General features: G+C 36.3%; 1 protein-coding gene across 1 annotated transcript in view; it reads right to left on the bottom strand.

The window, feature by feature from the left end:
• The window catches only part of LOC140235085 (uncharacterized), a 70,527-nt gene extending 51,916 nt beyond the window's left edge, over positions 1-18,611 (bottom strand). The window contains exon 1 of the mRNA XM_072315122.1: positions 18,546-18,611. Within this exon, the coding sequence (XP_072171223.1) occupies positions 18,546-18,611 (66 nt within the window). The remainder of the gene's footprint in view (positions 1-18,545) is intronic.
• Between the last annotated feature and the right edge of the window lie 5,859 nt (positions 18,612-24,470).

Here is a 24,470-nt window from a genome sequence, read left to right as displayed (position 1 = left end):
GTATATGGGGATAAGGTGGGAGAACAGATAGCAGCAAGTGATATTGCTTTGTGATGCACAAGCATCTAATCTATTCACATATTGCAGGGACTCCAACAACACATATTTGCTTTAAAATCAAACAAGTAGAAAGTGAAGGTTTCACTAAAATCCAACAACACATATTTGCTTTAAAATCAAACCAGTAGAAAGTGAAGGTTTCACTAAAATCATACTAGAAATATGATCTTTATATCTAAAATGTATAATGTACACAAGTGAGCATTTCAATATGTTTTCAGGACAGTGTTATATTGGCCATAGTTTCGATGTAAAAGGTTATCAATGATATGATGTAGCCTCACAAGTCTTGCACTTTACACGCACAAAAATCTTTACTTAATTTTCTGACATGGTACATACAGATGAAATATCCTCGATTTGACAGTGTTCTAGAGTTGTAATGATTCAATGATACCAACTTCATATAGGGGGAAGGGCTGTAGTTTCAAAAATATTGACCCCCCCCCAAAAAAAAAAAATTAAAAGAAATAAATAAATAAAAATATTATCTACCTGTTATAATCTTATACGCACAAACCAGTGAGAGAGTTGTAGGCTGATGGTATCCAATGTCTAATCTGCACAGTAAATGTGATTTGAGTCAGTTTCATGCAAATTTGAACTTGAATCACCAGTTGATTTAGATTTTTTTTTTCTCTAAGACGACTTTTATGTGGAGAGGATATGATTTTAAGGCAAAGAAAATGACAATGAAAATTCTGTCAACACTTAAACAAAGACAGATACACATGACAAGCAGTTTGCGACCTCACCATCATCAAACAAATCCATCCACAGCTTTTGTTCTACAATCACTGAAAATAATTACCACAGCTATGTACACTATGATGCTGCCTGCCAACGACACAATTCAGACATGCTTTACATTGGTATCTTGATGATTTTAATTTTTCATGAAAGCATTATTCTTGCCATAATCTTGCTTTTAACATAGCATGAATGTAAACTGCACTATTTCAGACACTCGCTACAAAAAAGTACTGTAAACAAATACTTTAACTGTATGCAAGTTTCATGCATTTATCTTGGCATGGAACCAACAAACCACAATAAAAAGAAGGAAATATGCATGCAAATGTTCTGCTCAATTTTTTCCCCTAATTTGAACAAACATACATTGTACAAGCCAGCATGCACTCAATGGGCACTCAAATAACAGTGCACTGTACTTAACAAATGTGCATTGGATGGCAACATACATGTAGTATTGCCATCCTGCAACATTCATTCCACATACAGGCATGCAATTAATGTCTGAATTTCCCATCAAATTTGATGTAAATTGCTTCTGTTCTGCTAAAAAAAAAAGTGGCGAAACAAGCAGAATTTATTCTGTTTGACTGGTGAAGACAAAAGTATGTCATGTAAAAATTTCCTCTCAGCCTTAGACCCTGTGTGGTATGGTGTATATCTACATTATGGTGCTGCATTTAACACTGTGAGTTTCGTTCACATCATGTTTAACAAATGCAGTAATCTCAAAAGGAATTATTGATCATATCAATTTCTCCTAACATAAGAGACAATCAATTTTCAATTATGGATGAATGTGTTCTCCACTGAATGCAATATTCACTGTGAATCATGGGAATTCTGGTTCACTGCACAATCCTCCACTTGAAACAAATTGGGCTGTGTTTATACCCTCCCCTTTCGAGTCAAAATCAGCATTTTGATGTAACGCGTTAAGTTCAAAACACGGTTGCGTCCTTTCTCACTTTGCTATAAACGTCGTTTCAAAACATCGTTTCAAAACGCACAAATATGTGCATTAACGATCGGCGTTTCTGACTAATCACGTTTAACGGGGAAGCATAAATGCGACTCACATCACATATGTGTTTAAATGACTTCATCTCCATTGCCTTTCCGTTTCATGTGAAAATGCGCGGGCCAGGCCCACCGACCTTTCGATTACTATGTTACGCAACACAATTTGCAGGTGCTCATCCCTTGAGCTCCCTGTTGGTACATTACTTTACTGTACACGGTGACAGACATATTAATGTATGAAAAGCTCACTACATATTATCATACATTCCAATTTTGTCAACAATTTGTCGATGAAATAAATACTTGTATTTCCTATCATTGTCTACAGTCCATATATGTGTGTATTAGTATAGCAATCGAAATTATATTAGACATGCTACAAAACATGTAATGCACATACTCAGGCCAGAACTTCCAAAAAAGTGCACACCCCAATTTGACCTGCCTCTGCTGAGGTCTGCAAAGAAATCACAAATGCTCTCTCCAAGGCTTGAAAAAAGTGAGCATAAACAGTGCTCCCATGAATGGCGTTTTGAATCAGCGTTTCAAAACCCTGATTCTGCCTTCGCAAATTGAGCCTTCGCAAATTGAGCATAAACACACCCTTGGACACGATTTCTTTAAGAAAGCCCTCAGCGATGACGTAACTTATTATTGATCTGACTGTAATATAGAACTATCGAGAGGCCCAATTCATAAAGGGGTGTGCAATCATTTAAAGTCACAATAATTGCAATCACTTTTTTTTTTATTATAAAAAAGAGCTGAAAACATTTTTTTATTTGATTTCTTGGTCATATACTTGATCTGCATGCTTGGCATCATCCAAATAGCTAAGAATATATGCAATCAGATAGTGTACAATGATAGTCATACAACTAAGTTATTTGTGCAATGTCTTGGCACATTTTTAACCCAAAAGCCCACTTGTATTTGTATTGGGCCGCGATGGTGCTTTATGCTTAAGCGAGGCCAACTTCCTCCTCAGACGGTGGGTCCACAAATGCAGATAGGCCCGTGTCTCGTAGTAGAAAGATCCTGTTACTTGGGGCATTCGTCTCTGTACAGCGGGCACATCATAAGGAGAAGCACATCGACCTTGTGAACTCCACAGTATTTCATGAATATCTCCTGCTCAGAGCTTCTCCAAAGTATCACTTACAGTACATTTTTTTTTTGGCAGACAGACTGGCCATGGCCGACAGAAAAGTTTGCCAAAAAACAGTGAGGCTCTACCAATCTATTAAAGTGTGTATTGTATAGTGTATGGTGTGTCCCATCTTAAATTCTTTGAATATAGGGGGTAAATCTCAATCCCAGACTTCTGATCTGCAACAGCAGTACATGACAAGACAAACTTTCAATGGAATATAAAGTGAATATATAAATATAAATGCATACTTACACCCACTGTACACAATACACCGATACACACACATATATACACCCATACAGTGTACATCGATTATGCATACATACACACATACCATTTTTTAAACTTTATCCTCAAAAGATCGCTTCCTATCCAATATCTGCATTCCTAACATGATTTGAAAGTGCAATATTGAAATATTTTTATTTTCTTTTTGTGAAAAAGCAGAACAAACAGCATTCTACAGGGCCTCCCTACAGACATGCCTTCATATATGGCCTACATCTTTCAAAAATAGTGGAATTGATTCTTTTATGTCAGTTGAAGATATCTATGTGCAAATCATTTTGTGCAGGTGGACAATGTATGACATTTTCTTTTTAAGTACATGAATAATATGAATATCAGTAAACCATGATACAGTTAATACTCTGTAATGTTCAATAGTATGACTCACCAATACATTTAATTCATTACTTGTTTGTTAATGTTATTTTCTTTTTAATGTGTCTTTGTACGTTATTTTATTTTAGTTCTTAGCTACCCCCCCCCCCATTGCCCTACAAAAACAGACAAACAGACAAACAAACAAACAAACAAACAAACAAACAAACAAACAGTGAATACAATGCAAGTTAGATGAGCCTACATTGTATGGGTATATCGAGACAAACTTACAACAAAATGATTACCAGGGTATTTAATCTCAATTCATTCAAAGTGTATTTGGGGGACACCTACCGGTCCATTATTTGCCAGCTTGTAGAACCAAAGCAGGCAGAGCACAGGCTGCATCAAAACAGCACTCATAAAAGAGATGGTTTGTTCCTGCCCAAAACCTTTAGTACTGATTCATTGTCTTAACTTGACTGAATTCATGCACATTAAACAACCGTCTTGGGAGGTGGATTCCCATCTAAGACCCCGTTTACAGTGCGGGGCTGGGCCGCGGCTTGGCTGCGGCTGAGCCCGGCCTTTTCCCAGTGTAAACGCAAACTGGGCCAAATGCGTAGCCAATTTTAGTCTGGCTTCCAGACCCTCTGCCTGCACTATTTCGCTATTCAGGATATTAACCCCCTCAACGTCGAAAACTAGTATAGTTTAAGGTGGTTTTGTCCTGCAAAGGATTTTTCCTTCGCCAAAGGCCTTTGCCCGAACGGCAACTTCGTCGCCACGGAATCCAGTTGGCAAAGGGTCTGAAAACCAGACTATACCAAATTGCGTTTGTTTACAAGCAGAGCGCCACTACGACAAAATATTGAAAGGTTTGAATTAAAAGTGCGGCCAAGCCCGGCAGTGTAAACTTTCAAAATTGCGGGGCTCGGCCGCGGCTCGGCCCAGCCCCGCACTGTAAACGGGGTCTAATAATGCTTTCTAACAGCAAGCAATGCGATACTGTCATACTACGCTTTTAACTCTTAAGACCATGACATTAAATACCACTGACATCTAAATGCAGTATAGTTCTCTGAGTAAAGTACTGAAAATATGATCACTTTAGTAACTTAGCCACAGGCATTGAGTCAAGTCCCCTCCCCCCCCCCCCCCCCCTTGTTGGTTGATCAGGCAAAGTGAAGAAACATAAAAAACGTAGTTACTTCAGAACAATAGGCAATACCCACAACACTAAATTGTTCTTTGGGTTTTGTGCAATAGCGAATTCATGTTGTATTCTATAAAGTTCATTGGGTATCTATGTACATTGATTCCTCATGAAGGTTCACAGTGCATAAGAAGGTCAAAAGTTATTTTCATTTTTTAATCATGTTCAAATTCATTTCATTTTCCCCCTTCCAAGAGGGGAAGAGACGAAGGCGAGAGAAGTTTCTCGGAAGCGTGGTTATTTCCTTCTCAGCTTCCCCTTCAGTGCACCACCATGTTCCCTTAACCCGTTGAGGACGAGCCCCGAGTATACTTGGGCAGGTGTCTATGGGAAATACATGTTGTAGCAAAGTCAGTCCATTGTCAACGGGTGAAGAAAGATATACCTGGCAAGAATCAACATAGTACTGACCTGGAAATGAAATCTACAGAGGTTCTTGCTTTTTTCTTTCACAATACAGGCGAGTGCCACGTGCCAAGTGGTACCATAGGAATAGGATGTTAGACTGAGTGTGATTGGGTATTCAGCTGTGAGACGCCTTTGTGCTTCTCGTAACTTGTAATAGCAAACTACTTTGTGAAGTATCTACTATAAGTGGATGGTACTGAATTGCAAGTTTCAATATAACGTCACTTTGCTTTTCTGAAGTTTTGTTAAGACAAAACTGCACGTTTTCATTTGCGAACATGCGTAACCATGTAGCATTATATTAGACTTCATTTCTATATTCATACCACTCAAAATTAATTTCATGGGTGTTTTTCAATGTGTGTATGTGTGTGAGATTCTGTGTGAAAGTACATAGTTTGTACTCTGTGTTGGAGGATGTCTATTCTGTGTTGGAGGGTTAAAGGGATGGTTCTGTAGTGGTTGAGTTGAGAATTTTAGCGAGATACATGTACTTAGAAACCACTTCCTGAAATATTGAAAAGCATACAGTTCTAAGAGGAATTCAAACTTTATTTGATGAAAACCTGTTTTGAAGTGGCTGAGATATCCAAAAACAAAGTAAAACAAAGCAATCCTCATAAAAGGTGGGTCCCACCTTTTGCTTTGCTTTTGTTGCTTTGCATTGGATATCTCAGCCATTTCAAAACCAATTTTCATCAAATAAACTTTGAATTCCTTGTAGAATTATATGCTTTTTCATATTTCATAAGAGATTCCTCATTATCTCAAAAAGTCATCAACAAAAAAAGGCTGGAAACTTTAAGCCCTATCTCAACCGAAAGAGTACCATCCCTTTAAACTGCTTATTACTGAGAAGAGAATGATTAAGTATCTTTTTTCAGAAGTTCTAAATTAGTGACATGTCCGAATTGGCTCTTCTGGGTTTTTTTTTTTTCTTTTACTATAATGAACTAGCACTATGTTTCCTCATAATGCCATTTGACCTGGTCCCTGTGAATCCTGATAGACCCACTAACACTTATTTCAATACTCATGTTACTATTGTCCCATCTGAGCTACACTCTCACTTATTCATGTCATTTCACTTTCGTTGCATTCTTTGCACGGGGATTTCCCCCAATATCTTTATTCTTCGAAGCATACTTCTGAGCTGGCAGTTCAAGTTTTCTTTCATAATGCAAATCACCTGAATCCATATTGCCTTAAATGGACAGAGGTTTATAAGTGAAACATACAGCATGGTAGAAACTCTCTATAAAATGGCTTTAAGATGCAGAATTTATGGTACTTAAATGCTCTACATGTTGTTGACAAAGGAGAATATTGGTTGCAACCACATCCTCATTTACACAAGGTGATGTTCCCTCATGAGATGTTCACTGACCTGCACACAAAACTGAGCTGAATTCCATTTTTTTTTATATTGAAAGAAACAAGAAAAAAGTGTTATTCTTGGCATTAAAATTACTTTGTGTTGTCTTAAGCTTGTCATAAAGATGACCTATAGAGGACCTGATGTTGCTGAATTACTGACTAAAAATAGAAATGTTATCATCTTTGTGCCTGCAAAGCAATGGAAGAGTGTGGCAGTGATGACGTCACCACCTCATTTGAGATGCTCATGTTAAAAACATTGTCACTGCTGGAGTGAAAACATACGTTGCATTTATCTCTTCCCCCCCCCCCCCCCCCCCCGCAGAAACAGGTTTCCAAACAGCTTTCAGGGATTTTTTTTAGAGATGATAAATGCAAAGCTGCTTTGATTATGGGGTTCAGAAAGCCTTTTTGAAAACCACAAATTTGTGCTTCCCGAAAAAGGTTTCAGTCAAAAAGGTGTTTGCAGAAGCGAGATAGATGCAAAGCTGTTTTGAATCAGCTTTGAACTGCACAGGCTGTATATAAGGCCCATTCTCCTTGGGTCAAATGGCGTAATGCAGCTGTGAAGTGACAAGGCCAGTTTTCATGTTGGAAATGAGTTTGATAAATGCAACATTAATATTTTGGAAGGCGTTTGTAAAGGGCTTTGGAAACAACTTTTGATAGTGTGTATGGAAAGCCGTTTCAAACTGGGGACTAAACGCAGCCATAGACAACTCTTCAACATTCAAAAATGTGTGTCAGAAACAATGATTACAGGTATATGTACAAATCATATTTTATACGGTCTCTAAGCTATTCAGTAAAGAAATGACTTATGCCGCAGATAGACATCTTATTAAGGTAAGACATCCTGAGCAAAATTTTCATTTATGCATGTACACCAAAAACAGTTTTTGCCCAAAGACAACAGAATACAAATTCTATATGTCCCATTGTGTATATGACCATACAACTACTTGTAGGCAAGTTATGTATACATATTACTGTATCAAACAACAATAAAATCGAATACCAACTTTATCAGGGTTTCTTTCTACACCCTAAATCCAGCACTCCTTACAAATTAGTGAGATTTATTCACTTCAGCATTCCCTTCACATGATTTGTCTTTACACTCGCACGCTTTAAAAATAGTTGATTTTTATACAGTTGTATGGAAAATATGCAGGCAATATTCATATTTACACACACACACACACACACACACACACACATAAGCACACACTCACTCACAATGGAGAGCTCTACCATTCATAGTCACTGACTGGAACACGGTGTCTTCACAAAAGTATGCAAGCCACATTGTAAACCCACTATACACCACAAGTCCATGCTGCACGTCATTGAGGTTGAACTTTTTACAATACTACATGTATATAGTAAACTCAGGATGGATAAAAGATGCTATCCGGGTACAGAAAACTGAGGGACACACCTGTACATCAAACAATGAGACATGCAGTATCTGAACGCTGCCCCTTTCTGTCAAATGTTAAAGGCATAATTTACCATTTGACGATGAAATAAAACCCCAGCCTTAGCGCTTCAAAATAGTTCTAAAATGTGAGTTAGGGACAGAAAGAACCAATGTAAAAATTTGAATCAGTACAATTAATGTAAGTATTGTTAAATATACAAAATGTGAACAATAGTTATAATAAAAATGTTTCTCGACTAAACAGTCTACAGTTATGGCTTATTGAGAAAAATAGTGATAACTCCTATTTTAGGCTTTATGGCAAAATGTTTACATGGTAGGATGTTTTGTGATACAACTGATTTAACCTACACATATGCATCAAATGTAATATCTCGAATATATGTTTTAAATCTCTGATCCCAAAGGTAAACTGTACATTCAGACCTGAGGTCCTTCGTTAAAAGTTGATAATTGGGCTATGTTAATGCTCTCCAAAAAGCTCACAATTCCCTTTCATTTCTCAGTAAGAATGACAGCTCAACTATAATGTCAATACAACAAAATATCAATACTGAATAATTACTGTATATCAATACACCACTTCATCATTGTATATATCACAGGTGTATGAAATAGATTTCATTAGTACAATGTAAAACTGGCATAGATATAAAAATATTAACAGAGCAAGGTGTGAAAGGCGCCTTATAACCACAATAGGAAATAAATCACAGGTGAATCAGACTTGTGGGCAGATTAACATGAGGAGAACTCATGACTAGACAACCACTGAATAACAAAAAAGCTCAAGAGTAAACAGAATATGCATCAAATACCAGTATGACTTGTCTGTGAAGGAGAGTTACCTTAACCCACTGAACTTTTATGTGTTTTTCCTTTTTCCGAAAAGACTCTGAGGTCATGTACAATGTACATGTATGTTATTTGAATAAAATCTCACACATTTTAGATATATCTCTGGCTTATGATAATGAGTATTCTGCTTCCACAGTACTTCTTCTGTTATTTCTACTCCGCTTCCAATCAAAATGACAAAGAGAAATGTCAGAGTCCTAGGGAGAACTTGCAAGTAATCACATTATTTTTCCTAACATGATGCTGTATAAGATGTTATTTTTGCGTACAGATATTTTCGCCAATGAGGAGATCACGGACATTTTCGCGAGATGTTGTTTTCGCGAATGGACACCAATGCTAAAATGAGTACACTATATGTAGCACATGTTGTTAAATTCACAGTCTAACAGTGGTGCGCGAAATTCGCAAAAATTAAACCCTCAGGAAAATAACAGCTTATACAGTAATCACGGTGACATTGAAATGAGTTTCCTTGCCATCTAAGTCCATGCAAATATTTCCAATGTCGACTGTGCCACATGCCCCATGAACTGTTCACCAAACATGCAACTCTCAACACATTTCATGTATATGGTATTTATGTGATTTGATGTTGTATGTAGTTTGCACACATGATAGCAAAGGGGAAGTAAACACAAGGTCAAACTACTCTCCAGCTCTATAAACATCATCCTTGAGGTCACACTGTTCACATCACAAATGTGTACCCAGAGTTGAGCATACAACAACTCAAGTGAAACCACAACCGTCATGGCCAAACATCTAATAGGTTTATTGAGACACATGTTTGGAAAGGACACATTCAAGTTTGTTTTAAGACAGAGAACAATTAATTCTTGTTTCAACAGCAAAAAAACAAAACAAAACAAAAATGTGTTTCTACACATGTTTGCTTCCACAGATCTCTATAACTTACATGTACGTAATGAATACTCCTCATATACAGTGTACACAAAGTAATATAATTGTTTTTGCAGCATAACCACTGGGGGAATAAGGGGAACACCATGATATGTCATACTTAAAAATACCTACTTTTTAAATGCAATAATTGCTTGCCATTTTTGTTTGTGTTTGTGTTTTTCTTTGTTTTGGCAAGCAGCTTACAAGCATGGGCAAACGCTTATCTAGGCACTGCTTTTTTGATTTGATTACTTTTGTCCACCCTGATGCAAGAAAAGAAAAATGCCACAAGACCTTGAAACACAGTGGAAACTATATGTATATCTATAACATGTCATGTTCATATTTGTTTCTAGGTGTTAGGATATGATTTTTTTCAGCTTATCCAAATACTACAGAGGAACCAGTCGAAATTATTTTGATTTCTATGTGTGCATTCATGTTTCCAGATATAATATTTCCAGTAACAGAGGATGAGCTGTATAATACTCAACTTCACCACCAGTAACTGATCAATGAGTTAGAGGTCCTAAAAGTGTGAAGAGTAAGCAAAATTTGCTTTGATTCCTGGAAATAGAAGGCAATGACCTGACAACACACAGGTAAGCTCCATTTCTGGGATTTTGTTTTCCTACACTGTAGGGTACTATCAATCGTGATTGTGTAGGCCTATAGCATCTAGATAACTTTTAGCTACCAGAGTGACTCAAAGAATCCTTTCATTTGTGTAAGTCTTCGTTAGAGATACAATGTCGGTTCACAGGAGTTTGAGCTGCTACTAGAGGCCACACATTATTATACTCAGCATTATACAACTTTTACAACCTTTTACAACTTTTACAGCCATGCACAATTGTATACAACTTTTTGCTACATTATACAACTCAATTGAAAACTACAAGCTCAGCTGACTAGGAACCATAATTTAGTTCCTTGTTAGGCAAGATACAATGTACTTTTCATCGTGTTTGCATTAAGCTTAATGGTCATTCAAGGACAGTGGAAATACATGCAGTAAAAGCTTCCATTTAGAATAAAAAAAAAAACAAATCATGCCATCTCACAAATATGATTTTCAAGGAACCATCCATAACAGCACTTGGAAGTACATTGTACAAGTAGCTAAACTGATGGGATACCTGGAATTTGGGCTACTCACTAGCAACCCATTAGCTCACAGGCTAACAGCAATTTGGAACCCCAAGCCATTTCAGTGTTGTTGCTGTTGTAATTTTGGCAGAGCAGATAGGTAAGAATGCACTAGAATACACGTCTGGTAGAAAGTATGTCAAACCTACTGCAGACTGACTTTCCATGTACAGTTGTACCCTGCAAATGGCTAACCACAGATAACCATTATTTTTGCTGGTGGTCAAGGCTCGAGTGGTGGTGGGGGGGGGGGGGGGAGAAAAACAAAATGGCAAACTTGTGCGATGCACCCAAAAACAATCAAAGCCTTGAACTTTCTGTATTCTACACTGATGTTTCAGAGCAATTATACTCCCCCCCCCCCCCCCCATGTACTTGCTCCTTGCCCCCATATCTTCATGTGTATTCTTGACAGATGTGTACATGTGGTTTGCAAAGGTAAACAGAAAATGCACCACTTTTGTTATTGGTTTTGGAGAGGCATGGCTGTAACACTGCCATGAGTTCAGAACTGGACCGAAGGATCCAAAGGCAGTGGCAAAAGAGAGATAATTCACTTTTGCCAAATTTCCTGACTTCCAATCCATGGATGCAGACTGGTAAATTGTCACCATACATGGAGTTCTGCAAATTTAGGGAGTATCATTATATCAAGATAATAAATTCTAAAGTTACCAACAGTCATCAAACGGCCATCTTCCAGTGACACGTAGAAACATTGGGTGTCAAATCAATGTTGACACTCACCATTTTAAAACAACCTCAGGTGGTTTATACATACCTTATCCTAGACATGGGAGTCTCCGTCAAACAGGCAATAAACTTGATATGTGTCTAATCACTTATAAATTTACATAGCTTTACTTCTTACTGCTAATTCTCCTGATCAAAGGTGATTCACACATGTCTACTTTTTTCATGTTTGAAATATTTATCAAAACTACTGCAAATGTACAAATGCAAATTGTAACATGCAAAACAAATGCAAAATCATAATAGCATCTAATCATTGAGCACTATTACACAAAATATACTATTCTAGTAATGATAATTAATGTTAAAAAGAGTAGTAGAAGTTATAACAGTAATAATCATAATTGCTATCTGTATTATTATCATTATTTATTATTATCATAATCATTATTATTATTATTTTAACACTGATAACACTAATTGTAACAAAAATAACATACATGGTGCTACATGCTATCAATCCTCTTGCTGGCTTCGTGATACATGACAAAAATATTTTCAAATGCCCTGTAGTGGTAACAGAAGTAGCAGTAGCAGTACCATAGCAGTAAAAATAGTCATTCTTTTCTTTGAAGTGTGGAACTGTAAACCATGAGTAACATTGGACATACTCTACTGTAAAACTAGAAACATTTCCAGCACAAACTTTTGCAAATGGGAGCCGACAGCCTTTTCACAGCATGAAACTTTCATAAATAGTCACTGGCATGCAATGCATTAAGGTAGACAAACCACTTTGTGTGCATTTTACTTTTGAAAATCTTGGCTCACTGTGTGAAATTTGCAAAAGTTTCATGCATGCAAAAATGTCTGGTTTCACAGTATCAATTCTTATGTGTGTGTGTGCATGATGTGTAAGTACGATGTATGTATAATTGTAAGTTTAAAAACCGTTACTATGTCTCATCTAAAAACAGCTTCCAGTTTGGTTGGTGCAGCCCACTTCCTGCGCTGAAATTATCAGCTGGAATGAGCATCATTGAGGAAACTGTGTATACAGACACTCATTGGTTCTGAATCTTCCCACTGGAAACACACGGTGCAGACAGATGACTACTCATACTGGTAATCAGACCGGCATCAGATCTTCCTGGTTGAGAAGGTCGGTAATTAATAACTAGAATCCAGGCAAAATGATCCACATATGGTAGACTGGTATAGGACTTGAACTTTCACTAATACATACATATTCTAAAAACCACTTTTGGCTCTGATGCATAATGGTGTTTAAAATCAAAACCATTGTTTTAAATTTAGACCATGGTTTAAAATGAGAGCAAAATAGGCATAAATTGATCATACGTGTACTTACGTCAGGATGCATTCATCATAAATTGGATGTTTGTTGGCATATATGTAATCCATGAATTAGATTTAAACTACTTTAATTATAAAGACAGACTTAACCTCGTTGTAAAACATTTGGTATATAAAGTTAATTCTATTCATTCTTTCTTTTTGAGGGAGGTCAACTTTACAGCTCAAATGCTGCTTTGCTAAATGTTTTGCAACACAAAACAAAAGAGAATCTATACAAAGTATGCCTCTTTTATCATATCCATATGATGAGAAAAAAAAAAGGACCTTACTAGCATTGTTCTAAGATATCACTGACACAAAGAATAACCCCTAGACTATTTCAAAGGTTTTAATTCAATATCTGTGTGGGTTTTTTTTTAAATTTCATTATTATTATTTTTTAGCATAATCGACACAAAACACTATCAACAGATATTGGTCCCAATCTATCATTCTGTCAACAGTTTTAGTGCATTATCTTCTGGTGTCTGCCAAACTCTTTTCAACAAGATGCTAATACATTAAAGAAGACTGCATTATGAAATAATGCTTGCCATAATCACATGTATGTACATGTACATGTACATGTACATGTACATACGTAATGAAACTTGAAATCATAGAACAACACAAAGTCATTAAAAAGTGCATAATTTGACACAACACTATAAATGTTAATGACAATTTGAAGGTCAGCAAGTGCTCAAATGATATTCATTTGCTGGCCAAGATAGTTGCTTCATACATGCCACTGTGCAATTGTGTAACTCCCAGATTATAAAGCCCCTCTTTTGTTTTGCACACTGACAGACAAACACAAATTTTCTTTGTTTTGAATAGCAATAATAAATCAATCACATATGTTGTAATGAAACTTGAAATCATAGAACAACACAAAGCCATTAAAAAAGTGCATGATTTGACACAACACTATAAATGTTAATGACAATTTGAAGGTCAGCAAGTGCTCAAATGATATTTGTTTGCTGGCCAAGAAACACTGCAGTTGCTTCATACTAGTACATATGCCACTGTGCAATAAATCAACATCCTCTTTAATATCTTTAATGGTGTTCTTGCCATACATAGTACTACACAGAGTCCTGAAGTCTCCAGAACTAAGTCTGCTGAGAACATTTGCTAAAAGAAATAATCCTACTTGAAAAAGCACAATAAAGGACTCACACTTAATATGGCGGTGACTTGTTTTAGAAGTCAGCTGAACCCCTCATTTCATAAATTATGATCAGTGATCTCCACACAAACAGCAAGTTGAAATCATTGCACACTATTTTTTTTTAATCCAAATTAAATATTCTGACTTTTTCTGACAAAAACAGGAAAGATTCTGTGTGTTCCTGCACATGCGCATTTTCTGAAAAAAAAAGAAGAAGGAATGATTTTATTTTTTTCTGGCAGCGTAAATGGCACATTTATAATTGAAAGATTCCACGACATTTGCTCTTGTGACAATAGCTCTCATGAAATATCTGCATGCTAAGGCAAACATAAATTCTACCCACAAACATAACCCTAACCCTAATCCTAATCCTCACATCAAACTAAACACAAGACCCTATCACAAGCGTAATCCTCATCCTAAAGTCCTTGGAGAAAAAAAAAAAAACCATAGCAATTGTCGCAGTCCATGAGCAAATATACTGTCATCATATTGAAAACCTAGTTCTTCCAATTCCATTTTCTTTAAAATGCCCATCTTGTTACACAATGATTCTGTATCAAAAAGTCATCTGATTCGTTTTGAATAAACATGAAATCTTACTGATAGAGTCATTCATAATGCCAGGGGAAAATAACACTACCTTTAGCATATAGTGTATGGCAGTAACAAGTAAAGGGAACATGTAAATTTCATCCAAAAAACAATAAATAAAATTAAATTTTGTGGAATTCCCTGTACATTTCCTTTATGATACACTGTATTATGGCCCTGAAGTGAGGTCGAGAATTGGTAGCAGGGGCCACCGAATTGGGGGGGGGGGGGGGGTGCCGCCTGATATGAAGCATTGCATACGATCATTCATTGTATGTCTGAAGGTATACACTTCCCAGATGGCACACAGTATACACTCAAAGCCACAGGAATGGCTTAAAGGTAAAACATAGTTCTGGTATACCTGCAAAAGTGTCAAATTTTGCTTCAAATAGTACACATCCTACAGATGCCTAGGAAATGAGATAACAAATCGCGTCAGCCAGGAAAGTTTCTTGGTAGCCTCTTTCGATATATTGCAAGCAAATATGAAATGGTGCAAGAAGGGTTCTCAAAACCTTACCAGAACCGTGTTTTCACTTTAAACTTAAGGGTAAATCTCACTTAAGATCATTCAGTGTAAACAATAATGGTCTTTGGACATTTCATTGCTGATTATCGCCTATCATTATTTAACCCGTTGAGGACGGAATGATTTTGCTACAACACGCATTTCCCATAAACACTTCCCCGAGTATACTCGGGACTCATCCTCAACGGGTTAAAGGACAAGTTCACCTTGATTAACATAAGGATTGAGAGAATGTAGCAATATTTGTAGAACACATCATTGAAAGTTTGAGGAAGATCGGATAATCCGTTCAAAAGTTATGAATTTTTGAAGTTTTTGTGCAGTCACCGCTGGATGAGAAGACTACTGCAGTGTATGATGTCACATGCGTACAACAATAAAACGAAAATATAAAGAGAATTTCACAAAATTTCATCTTTTGAAAAAAGTCCACATTCCCTTGACTCGATACTGACATATGTTATGGGTAATATTACTCCCATTGTCTTTAGAAAGAGGCAAGTCAAGTGCTCTTTTATTATGCGAAAAAAGTGAAAATATGTTGATTTTTTTTTACATTTTCTTTATACTGTTGTACTCATATGACATCACGAGCCTTAGTAGTCTCCTCATCCAGCGGTTCCAACACAAAAATTGTAAAAATTCATAACTTTTGCATCGATTGTCCAATTTTCCTCAAACTTTCACTAATGTGTTCTACTAATATTCTCTCAATCCTTATGTTTATGAAGGTGAACTTGTCCTTTAAGCAAATCAATGCACTCCTGGTTTCTGAAACATCTAAAGTTCGTCTGATGTACAAGAATGTATCTGTCACTTACATTCAAATTTGCACACTGTAATGATGGCACCTTGACTAAGACATATTTTCCCTCCATAAAACCAGTATTTATGTGAAAGATTTGAGACATCTAGCAATACCATGCTACATGTAAGTCTAATCAAACATGATCTTACAAGCTCAGTAATTTGTCTTAATTGCTTCCTCTTGGCAAAATATCTGTTCCAAACAACCTCCGGACAATTACACTGTATATGTAGTGCAGTGAAATAAAAACAAATGATATTTACTGAACCTTTGAACAAACAAACATGGCATGAGGTTGCTTATCAAATCCTCAAAATTAATGACAACGTACTTTGCAGAAAATCATGGGTAAGTTCCCCTTTTATCAAATGTAACTTGAATATTTGACATCAAAATATTCAATGAACAGTTCACCATTATATGCGTACAACTCTAAACAAACAATGGATACCACCACCACATCATCTTGTAGAGTTCTTTTACTAGCAATGGACAAAATGTGAACCAAACAGGATCAACAATGCCTGGACTTTGGTCAACCATAAAAAAACAAATAAAAATGCAATGATATTGCCAACACTGATAGATAAGGTGATTAAACAGTGAACGACCAACTCATAGAAATAAATGAGTCTGTCGTAATGTCATGTGAATGCATCCTGACATGAGAGTCAAATATAAAAATGCATAGATGACTGGATCATTAGAGTCTCCTATAATGCCTTTATTACCTCACAACGCATGGGAGTTTGTATAACTGGCAACACAACGCACGAAACTGCGAGTGTACTTCTTTAGGTTACAACACTGATTTTAAGCTACCACCACAACAAATGATACGCTCACAGCCAACAGATAACTGCCTTGATGCTGCAAAATGGTAAAATCAATCATTAAACATATTAACAATAATGTCAAAAGCCATTCCTAAATAGACCCTCTTGTTGCAAAGGCTCAGAAGTTTGAAGTTGGTTTCCTTGGCAATCTATTAAGCTGAACAAACAAATGATCTTGGATGAGATAAAGTTAGGGCTAGTGAACGAATTTGAATTGATCTGAGGTTTCATAATGCCTCACTGAGAGAGGGAGAAGTGTTCTCTCTCTCTCGTCTCTCTCTCTCTCCTCTCTCTCTCTCTTTCCTTCTTTCTATCTCTCTACACTTATCTTTGTGAATTTCTATCCAAACTTCATTAAAATACCTTGTAAATATTGCTAACTTGCTTTAGAATACTGTCTATAGTGTGGTAGTTATTACCCCATTGTTGTCCTCTTAATTGCCTCTGGTTTCAGCCATGGCAACAACAACAAAAAAGGGAAAGAAAAATGATAAATACACTGTAGGATATCGAAGGTCACTGAAGCTGAGCTGGTAAAACAATCTTACTTTCAAGCCTTTGAGGGAAAGCAAGTTTCAACCACAAAGTTGGTAACTGTTTCATCCACTCCCCTCAATAAAAAAAGAACAGAAACACTCATCCTGCGAGAAGTTACAAATTACAGGCAGATGTTAATTTCATATTCAGTCCAGATAGGATCACCTAAGACAAACAATAGAATAGTATTTGGTTTACATACATTGTAGTCCAGTACAGACAGATGCTCTCACATGTAACACCAATGTAATGTTTTAATAATATATATAACATAATTGTTAGTTTCTCTCTTGAATTATGTCTTCCTGTCACTTTTGCACATTGCCAGATTTGCACTTAACTAACCCGTTGACGATTAGTCGCAGGTATACTCAGGCAGGTGTCTATCCAATAGCAAAATGAGCCCGTCCTCAATAGGTTGAGATATAATTTAAAGGAAGATGTAGTTGCCACATTTATCTGTGTTGTGTGTATTTTGTGTGTGTGTGTGTGTGTGTGTGTGTGTGTGTTTATTTTTAATGGGCTGTTGCATAACAAAACCATCTTTAATATTATTAAAGATGATTATACGAAAAACAAGCCCATTAGTTTAAGCAATGAAGCAAATTTCTTGTCTACATTTTTGGCAATCAGATTCTTATAATAGGTGGGTTTGTGAGTGGCCCTGGACCTGAGTGACATTTGAATAGTCTGTAACATCCTGTTTAAAAGCAAAATTCTATTCTGTGGAAAGTTGTTCACTTTATGAATATCATATCTGATATGACTACCAAAAATAAAAACAAAAATTGCTGATGGAATTACATGTAGTTGAACAATTGAACACATACTAGTACTACAACACATGAAGATACCAATTACATGTTTATGAAATGTAAACAAATGTTCACTGATGATGGGATGGTATGTCAATTGATCTTTCTACTACTGTACTAGTACATGAAAACATAAAAAAAAATGGTAAAAAGTAAAAACATGGTTGCATGAGACAAACTATAGTATAGTATCATATACATACAACAAAACAAGCATATGAAATCAGGCAAAACTTACGGCACGATTGATCTTGTGTTCCGGTGGTGACTTGGTCAAATATCCTTCACAAATCACAGTAGACATCTTGAATGTCTTCCAAAAGTACTTTTGCTTGGCTTAATCAGATCCACAAATGTTTATGTTATCAACAGCATCAAAATGTAGCCACTACACCAGTTAGTACCAGTAAATTTGACCCAGTCTTGTCTGGGAACTTCAGTTCTCTTACTCAACTCAACCACAGCGAACGCAGCTCTCGTTTGAATTGTATGCATACCACCACTTTGCTAGTACCGGGTACTCAACATTGTTATCCAGTTTGAATAATTTGGAGATCATCTTCTAAGGTGAGGCCATAACAGCATAGATCCACATTTAGCAAGTCTGCTGCTATAACAGCACCAAGTAGCAGTAAATACCATTAATTCAATTCACACATTGTTGGAATGAGTGCATTGATGCATCTGTATGTATTACACACCAACTTATAACAATGCACAACACGTCATAATCACCATTGTCGATCACTATTCTCAGTGGTGGCAGTGGTCCTCCTGGGGGTTTGGTCTGCTGGTCGTCTGCACGCTACTGCTGCATAGCTGCATTAAAACCTTTCTTTGGAGAACACAAATAATGTTTATCGGTGGGTTAAGTGTCCGCAGAGAGCACAGCAAATCATGTAAAATGCCACATATGAATCTTGAATATGAGGAGCTAAAATACAGTTGTCATACATAGACAGATCAGGTGCACGTATCATTCGTTGTGTTGTACAGCGGGCGTGTACCGGGCGAACAGGTCGAAGAATACCGTAAACAGACTGGAGACGAGCAGTAGCGAAGCCTCTCTTTCACGCGTATGTAAGCAATCTCCAACAGCTTTTACAGCTCCAAACTGTTCTCCGTATCACCATCATATCCTGTCCTCTGCATATTACTTCTATTGCATTTGTTTTCAATCAAGGAAGGTGATAAACGTTCCAGGAAGTACCTTCAATTACATGACCATTCCTCAGGCTCACAGTGAGGTCATACCGTCTTCATGTGAGACTGGTATGTTATACGCGTAACTTACAGGGTACATAAAGCATGTTAGGTTGTGGTGTCGTTCCGTGAGCTTCCACCAGCGCTTCCCCAATCTTTGCCGAGCTTCCGAGAGGCTATACGCGAAAATGGTACAAACCAAAAGAGAGGCGTCATTTGATTGGACCTTGAGAAACGAGTCCACTCAGTCCTGAGTTCAGAATCCTATACTTGGCACCACGATTTTGTTGATTTTTTACTATTGGTCACTAATTGCCCCGTTAGCTTCAAAAATTTCGCCTTAATTTTACTATCGCACTTCACATCAACTGTAAATTTCAGTGTCCTACACTCCATAACTTGCAAACAGCGCTACAATATCTACGGCTTATCTCGACTGGGAAGAAGCCATCGGACCAGCGAATCAAAATCAGCCATCGAAGAAGATCGGCTGGATCCGGAAGTAAACAAAAAGCGTGTGACAGATCCGAAGGAAGAGAAGAATAGACGAGATATCAAAGAACACGTTTTGCTTGGTTCTGAAAAGCGTGTATTAAATGAGTTTACCTTTACTTATTAATAATTAGGGGAAGTATTTCCTAGGCAATGTGCCTGCTGGAATCGAGAACTGCAGACTTATTGTTTAATTTCCATGGATTAGTCTGATAATTAATTGAAGTAACCACATTATTAGCAAACGGAAGCGGACAATCTATCGCGGTCGTTAAAGTCAGAAAATCATTAAAGGGAAATTTATCTCGATCACATTTGTGGTTTCAGTGACAGTGTACTGGGTAACTTGTTAGTAACACACATCAGGGGTGTTTCATCAATACAGTCAGCGCTGACAAGTAGTGACAATAACCACAGTAACAATCAGTGACCACTGCATCTCAGCCAATCAAAACCAAGGATTTTGCTGAAATCGTCAGAGACTGACAACTAGTCTACGCTGACTAAATTGATGAAACACCCAGAGATTCATTCATTTCATTTCATTTATTTCATTTCCAACAACATTTTCATACACAAAATAACGAAATCATCAATGCAATGTAGTAACAAAGAAAAATACGTGAAGTTGACAATACTACGCATCACAAAAGCAAAGTAAACAATGAAAATTGAATTGAAACTAAAGTTGCAGGAAATGGAGGAGACATGCTAAAAAGCTAAGCTTGTATTTTGCAGTCTCCTCGTGGACAAAAAGACTAAATAACATCAAAAAGCAATGAGCTAGACATAATATATCGGTGTACAACACAACAGACCTATACATATAAACAAACAAACAAACAAACAGACGGACAAGCAAACACAAGCAACCTCTCTTGTAAAGAGAGAGATAGAGAGAAAAAAACAAAGCACAGTAAAGGAAAAAGAGGAAAAGAGGAAATTATTTTGAAAGAAGAAACAGAAAGAGACAAGAGGACAGGGGGAAAGGCGAGAAAGGAGAAGAGATGAAGGGTCTATACCAGCACACGCGAGGCACATGATGCGGTGGATCACCGAGGTATATGTACATAATGTAGGAAAGGAATAGATAAAAGAAAAGAGTGAATATAACGAATATAAAAGAGAGCTCAGAACTAAGGCTAATTAAAATATAACTCATTCAACTATATAAGAATTTATGAACAACTTCTTCAGTTTAAATGTGAATGTGTTTAAACTTAGAACTTGCTTCATACTATTATCGAGAGTGTTCCAAAATTTGGGGCCAGTAAAATAAAACATGGATTTAGCAAACATAGTCCTAGTTAATGGCAAATGAAATGAGTTGGATTGCCGGGTAGGATAAAAATGAACAGATCTATTTGTAGTGAACATGGACTCAAACACAAATGGGAGAGAATTATTGGTAAGTTTGTACATGAATTGTCCTAGGTGTAACAAATACAAGTCCTTAACTTTTACGATTTTGTTTTCATGGAATAACACATCAGTATGACTTCTCCACGATTCGTTGCAAATAATGCGAAGAGCTTTTTTTCTGTAACAAAAGTAGTCTTTCCAAATGAGAAGAATGTGTGTTTCCCCAGGCGAGTATACCATAATTCAAATAAGGTAAAATCAGAGATGATTATAACATTAAAAGAACATTTTTGGGTAAACAAAATTTAACTTTGTTTATAACACCTATATTTCTTGAGATGATTCAGCTTATGGAATCAATATGTAAATTCCAAGTAAGTTTACGGTCAATTATCAAACCTAGGAATTTGATTGAAGAAACTTCTTCAATAACTGTATCATTCAGATATACATTTCTAGGTACATTTTCTAAAGAGTTACTAAAAATCATACATTTAGTTTTTTTTTAATATTTATGGACAATTTATTTGCTCTTATCCATTGAAGTAATTTATCCAATTCAACATTTAAAACATCAATTAACATATTAGGATCAGAATGTGACAAAAAAAACATTAGAATCATCAGCAAATAATATAAAGGAAAGAATACTTGATGAATTCGGCATGTCGTTAATGTAAAGGATGAATAAAAGAGGTCCAAGCAAACTTCCTTGAGGCACTCCACAATTAACATTTTGCATGACAGATGTATGCCCATTAACATAAACAAATTCCTTACGGTTAGAAAGGTAACTTCTAAACCACTCCAAGGCCTTTCCTCGGATACCATAATATGATAATTTATAAAAAAAGTATATTGTGGTCAATGGTATCAAAGGCCTTGGAGTAGTCCAGGAAAACGCCGATTGTATGATGAAATTGATCAATAGCTTTTGAAACTTTATCTATAAAAAGGTAAGTATTGCGTGGGAGGTGTTGTGGTTTTGCCGGAAACCAAACTGATAATCAGAAATTATTTTATGAATATCCAAAAACTTCAATAATCTAAAATGAACAACTTTTTCAAGTAATTTCGAAATATAAGTCAACAAAGATATATGTCGATAATTGCAAACATCTTCCCTATCCCCTTTTTTATAAATAGGAATTACTTTAGAAATTTTCATATCCTCAGGGACAACTCCGTTACACAAAGACAAATTAAAGACGTGTACTAATGGATCAGCAATGAAATTGATAATATTTTTCAAAAGAACATTATCAATACTGTCATGCCCGGCACTTTTCTTGTTTTTCAAATTCTGAACAATATCTAACAATTCATTTCTCTCTAAAGGAACAAAAAACAGTGAGTTAGGATTACGAGTTTGTAAAAAATCAAAAAAGTATTATGAGTATTATGTTTCATATCACTGATCGAAGTACCCTTTGCATATCAGACAGAATGCGCGCTTTAGATAAAAAAAGAACAGCGGAATTTTGCAGGAATCTCTTTGCCACTTTAGGTTTCTTTATCCGTCCACTTCTGTGACATCATATTCTGGGCTGTTGTAATCTCATTATCCAGGAATGATGGCACCGGGTAACCAAAACTTTCAAAATGCATGTTTACATCAGAACGGATTGTCTTAGTTTTACTTCACTAACCTCTTCTTTGTTGTTGTTGTTGTTGCTGTTATTGTTGTTGCTATTGATATTGTTGTTGTTGCATTCACTGACTTTGCAAATGTTCAATATGTTTGGGATAAATTCGTTAGGAACATGTTTTTTTTTTAATAAATTAACTACAACGTTACACATGCAGGCGGAGAAAACGAATTTCCCTATGAAATTGACATTCTCGAAGGTGATTTAGGCCCTATCATTCGCAAGAAAACTATATATGCAAGAAATTGTTATTTTTTTCAAAATCTGATATAATTATTTGACCATTAGTGATCGAGGCTTTATACTTCTTCAGTGGTAACTACCGTGTATATAAGTGGAAAAAGTGGCTGGCTTCTTTCTTTCTCTCTCTCTTTCATGCGCTAGTGTGTGTATGTGTGTGTTTGTGTACTATAGTCTATATAAGTGTGTGTTGGCTAAGCAGAGGGCTATGATCTATGACTGAGTATTATGTTTCATATCACTGATCTACATGTATACACTTGTAGTATAGCTAAGTAGATAGGGACCTTCATATAGTTAAGTCTGTCGTATAGTACTATAGCAGGTATAGTTATACATTTATATAATGTATACTTTGCATTCAGAGTTTATGCCTAAAACTATGATATGGGCGGAGGTGACTACACAATATTTATACTGCAAAGGGAGGCGCAGCCCCGAAGTGAATAGTACTTTTGGAGACACCGAGGCACATGCTTTTAACCAGAAACTCGAAATTAGGCAGGGCATTTAAGCTGGTTTTATATTTGTGATAAAAAAAGAATTAAACAAAAGGAGGGGAAAAAGAGAGGCGAGAATTCGTGCAGTGGATGCGATGTTGTGGAGGGATTTATATACAGTGACCGTATTATAAAGCAGAGCGCCTGTCTATGAGTAAGTGCATTTCTCTTTGCACTAAAAAATATGCATTTTCTTCCGGTTGCTATATCCTGATTAAAATCTTATTAAAAACGGGAGAGACACCGTTAACAACCATGGTTAAGTTCCTTAATAACTTTTAATTCACTCAACAGCTCTTTAATTCTTTTCCTGTCCTTTTCATCAATCTTTCATCATGCATACGACATCTAAAAAGTCTATAAAGCATTTGTTTTGGTTTTAATGTGCATGTGTTCAACATAAGAGATGCTTTGTCAATGTTTTCTCCTTGAATTATGTTTATTCTTCCGTTTATATCTTTCGGTTTCGTTCTGAAGTTCAGCTCTTGGTAAATTGTGTAAAATACGCGTCGTGATAAGATGTCAAAATGAATTGATAAACGTTCTCACTTTTTTTCTTTTTTTTAACCCATACTTTGGATAAGTCAAAAAAGTAAAAACAATTGAGTGTAGAATGGTATTGACAACGGACATAAAAGGAGAAAAAGCTGGGATTTTGTTACAAGTTTTATGTGTTTTTATGAAACAGTGATATTCAAAATCATTCTGCTATGCAAA

The sequence above is a fragment of the Diadema setosum genome, chromosome 11 (assembly GCF_964275005.1).
Source record: "Diadema setosum chromosome 11, eeDiaSeto1, whole genome shotgun sequence".
NCBI classification, from domain to species: domain Eukaryota; kingdom Metazoa; phylum Echinodermata; class Echinoidea; order Diadematoida; family Diadematidae; genus Diadema; species Diadema setosum.
Note: the sequence above shows the minus strand (reverse complement) of the source record. Positions and strands in the feature narration are given on the sequence as shown.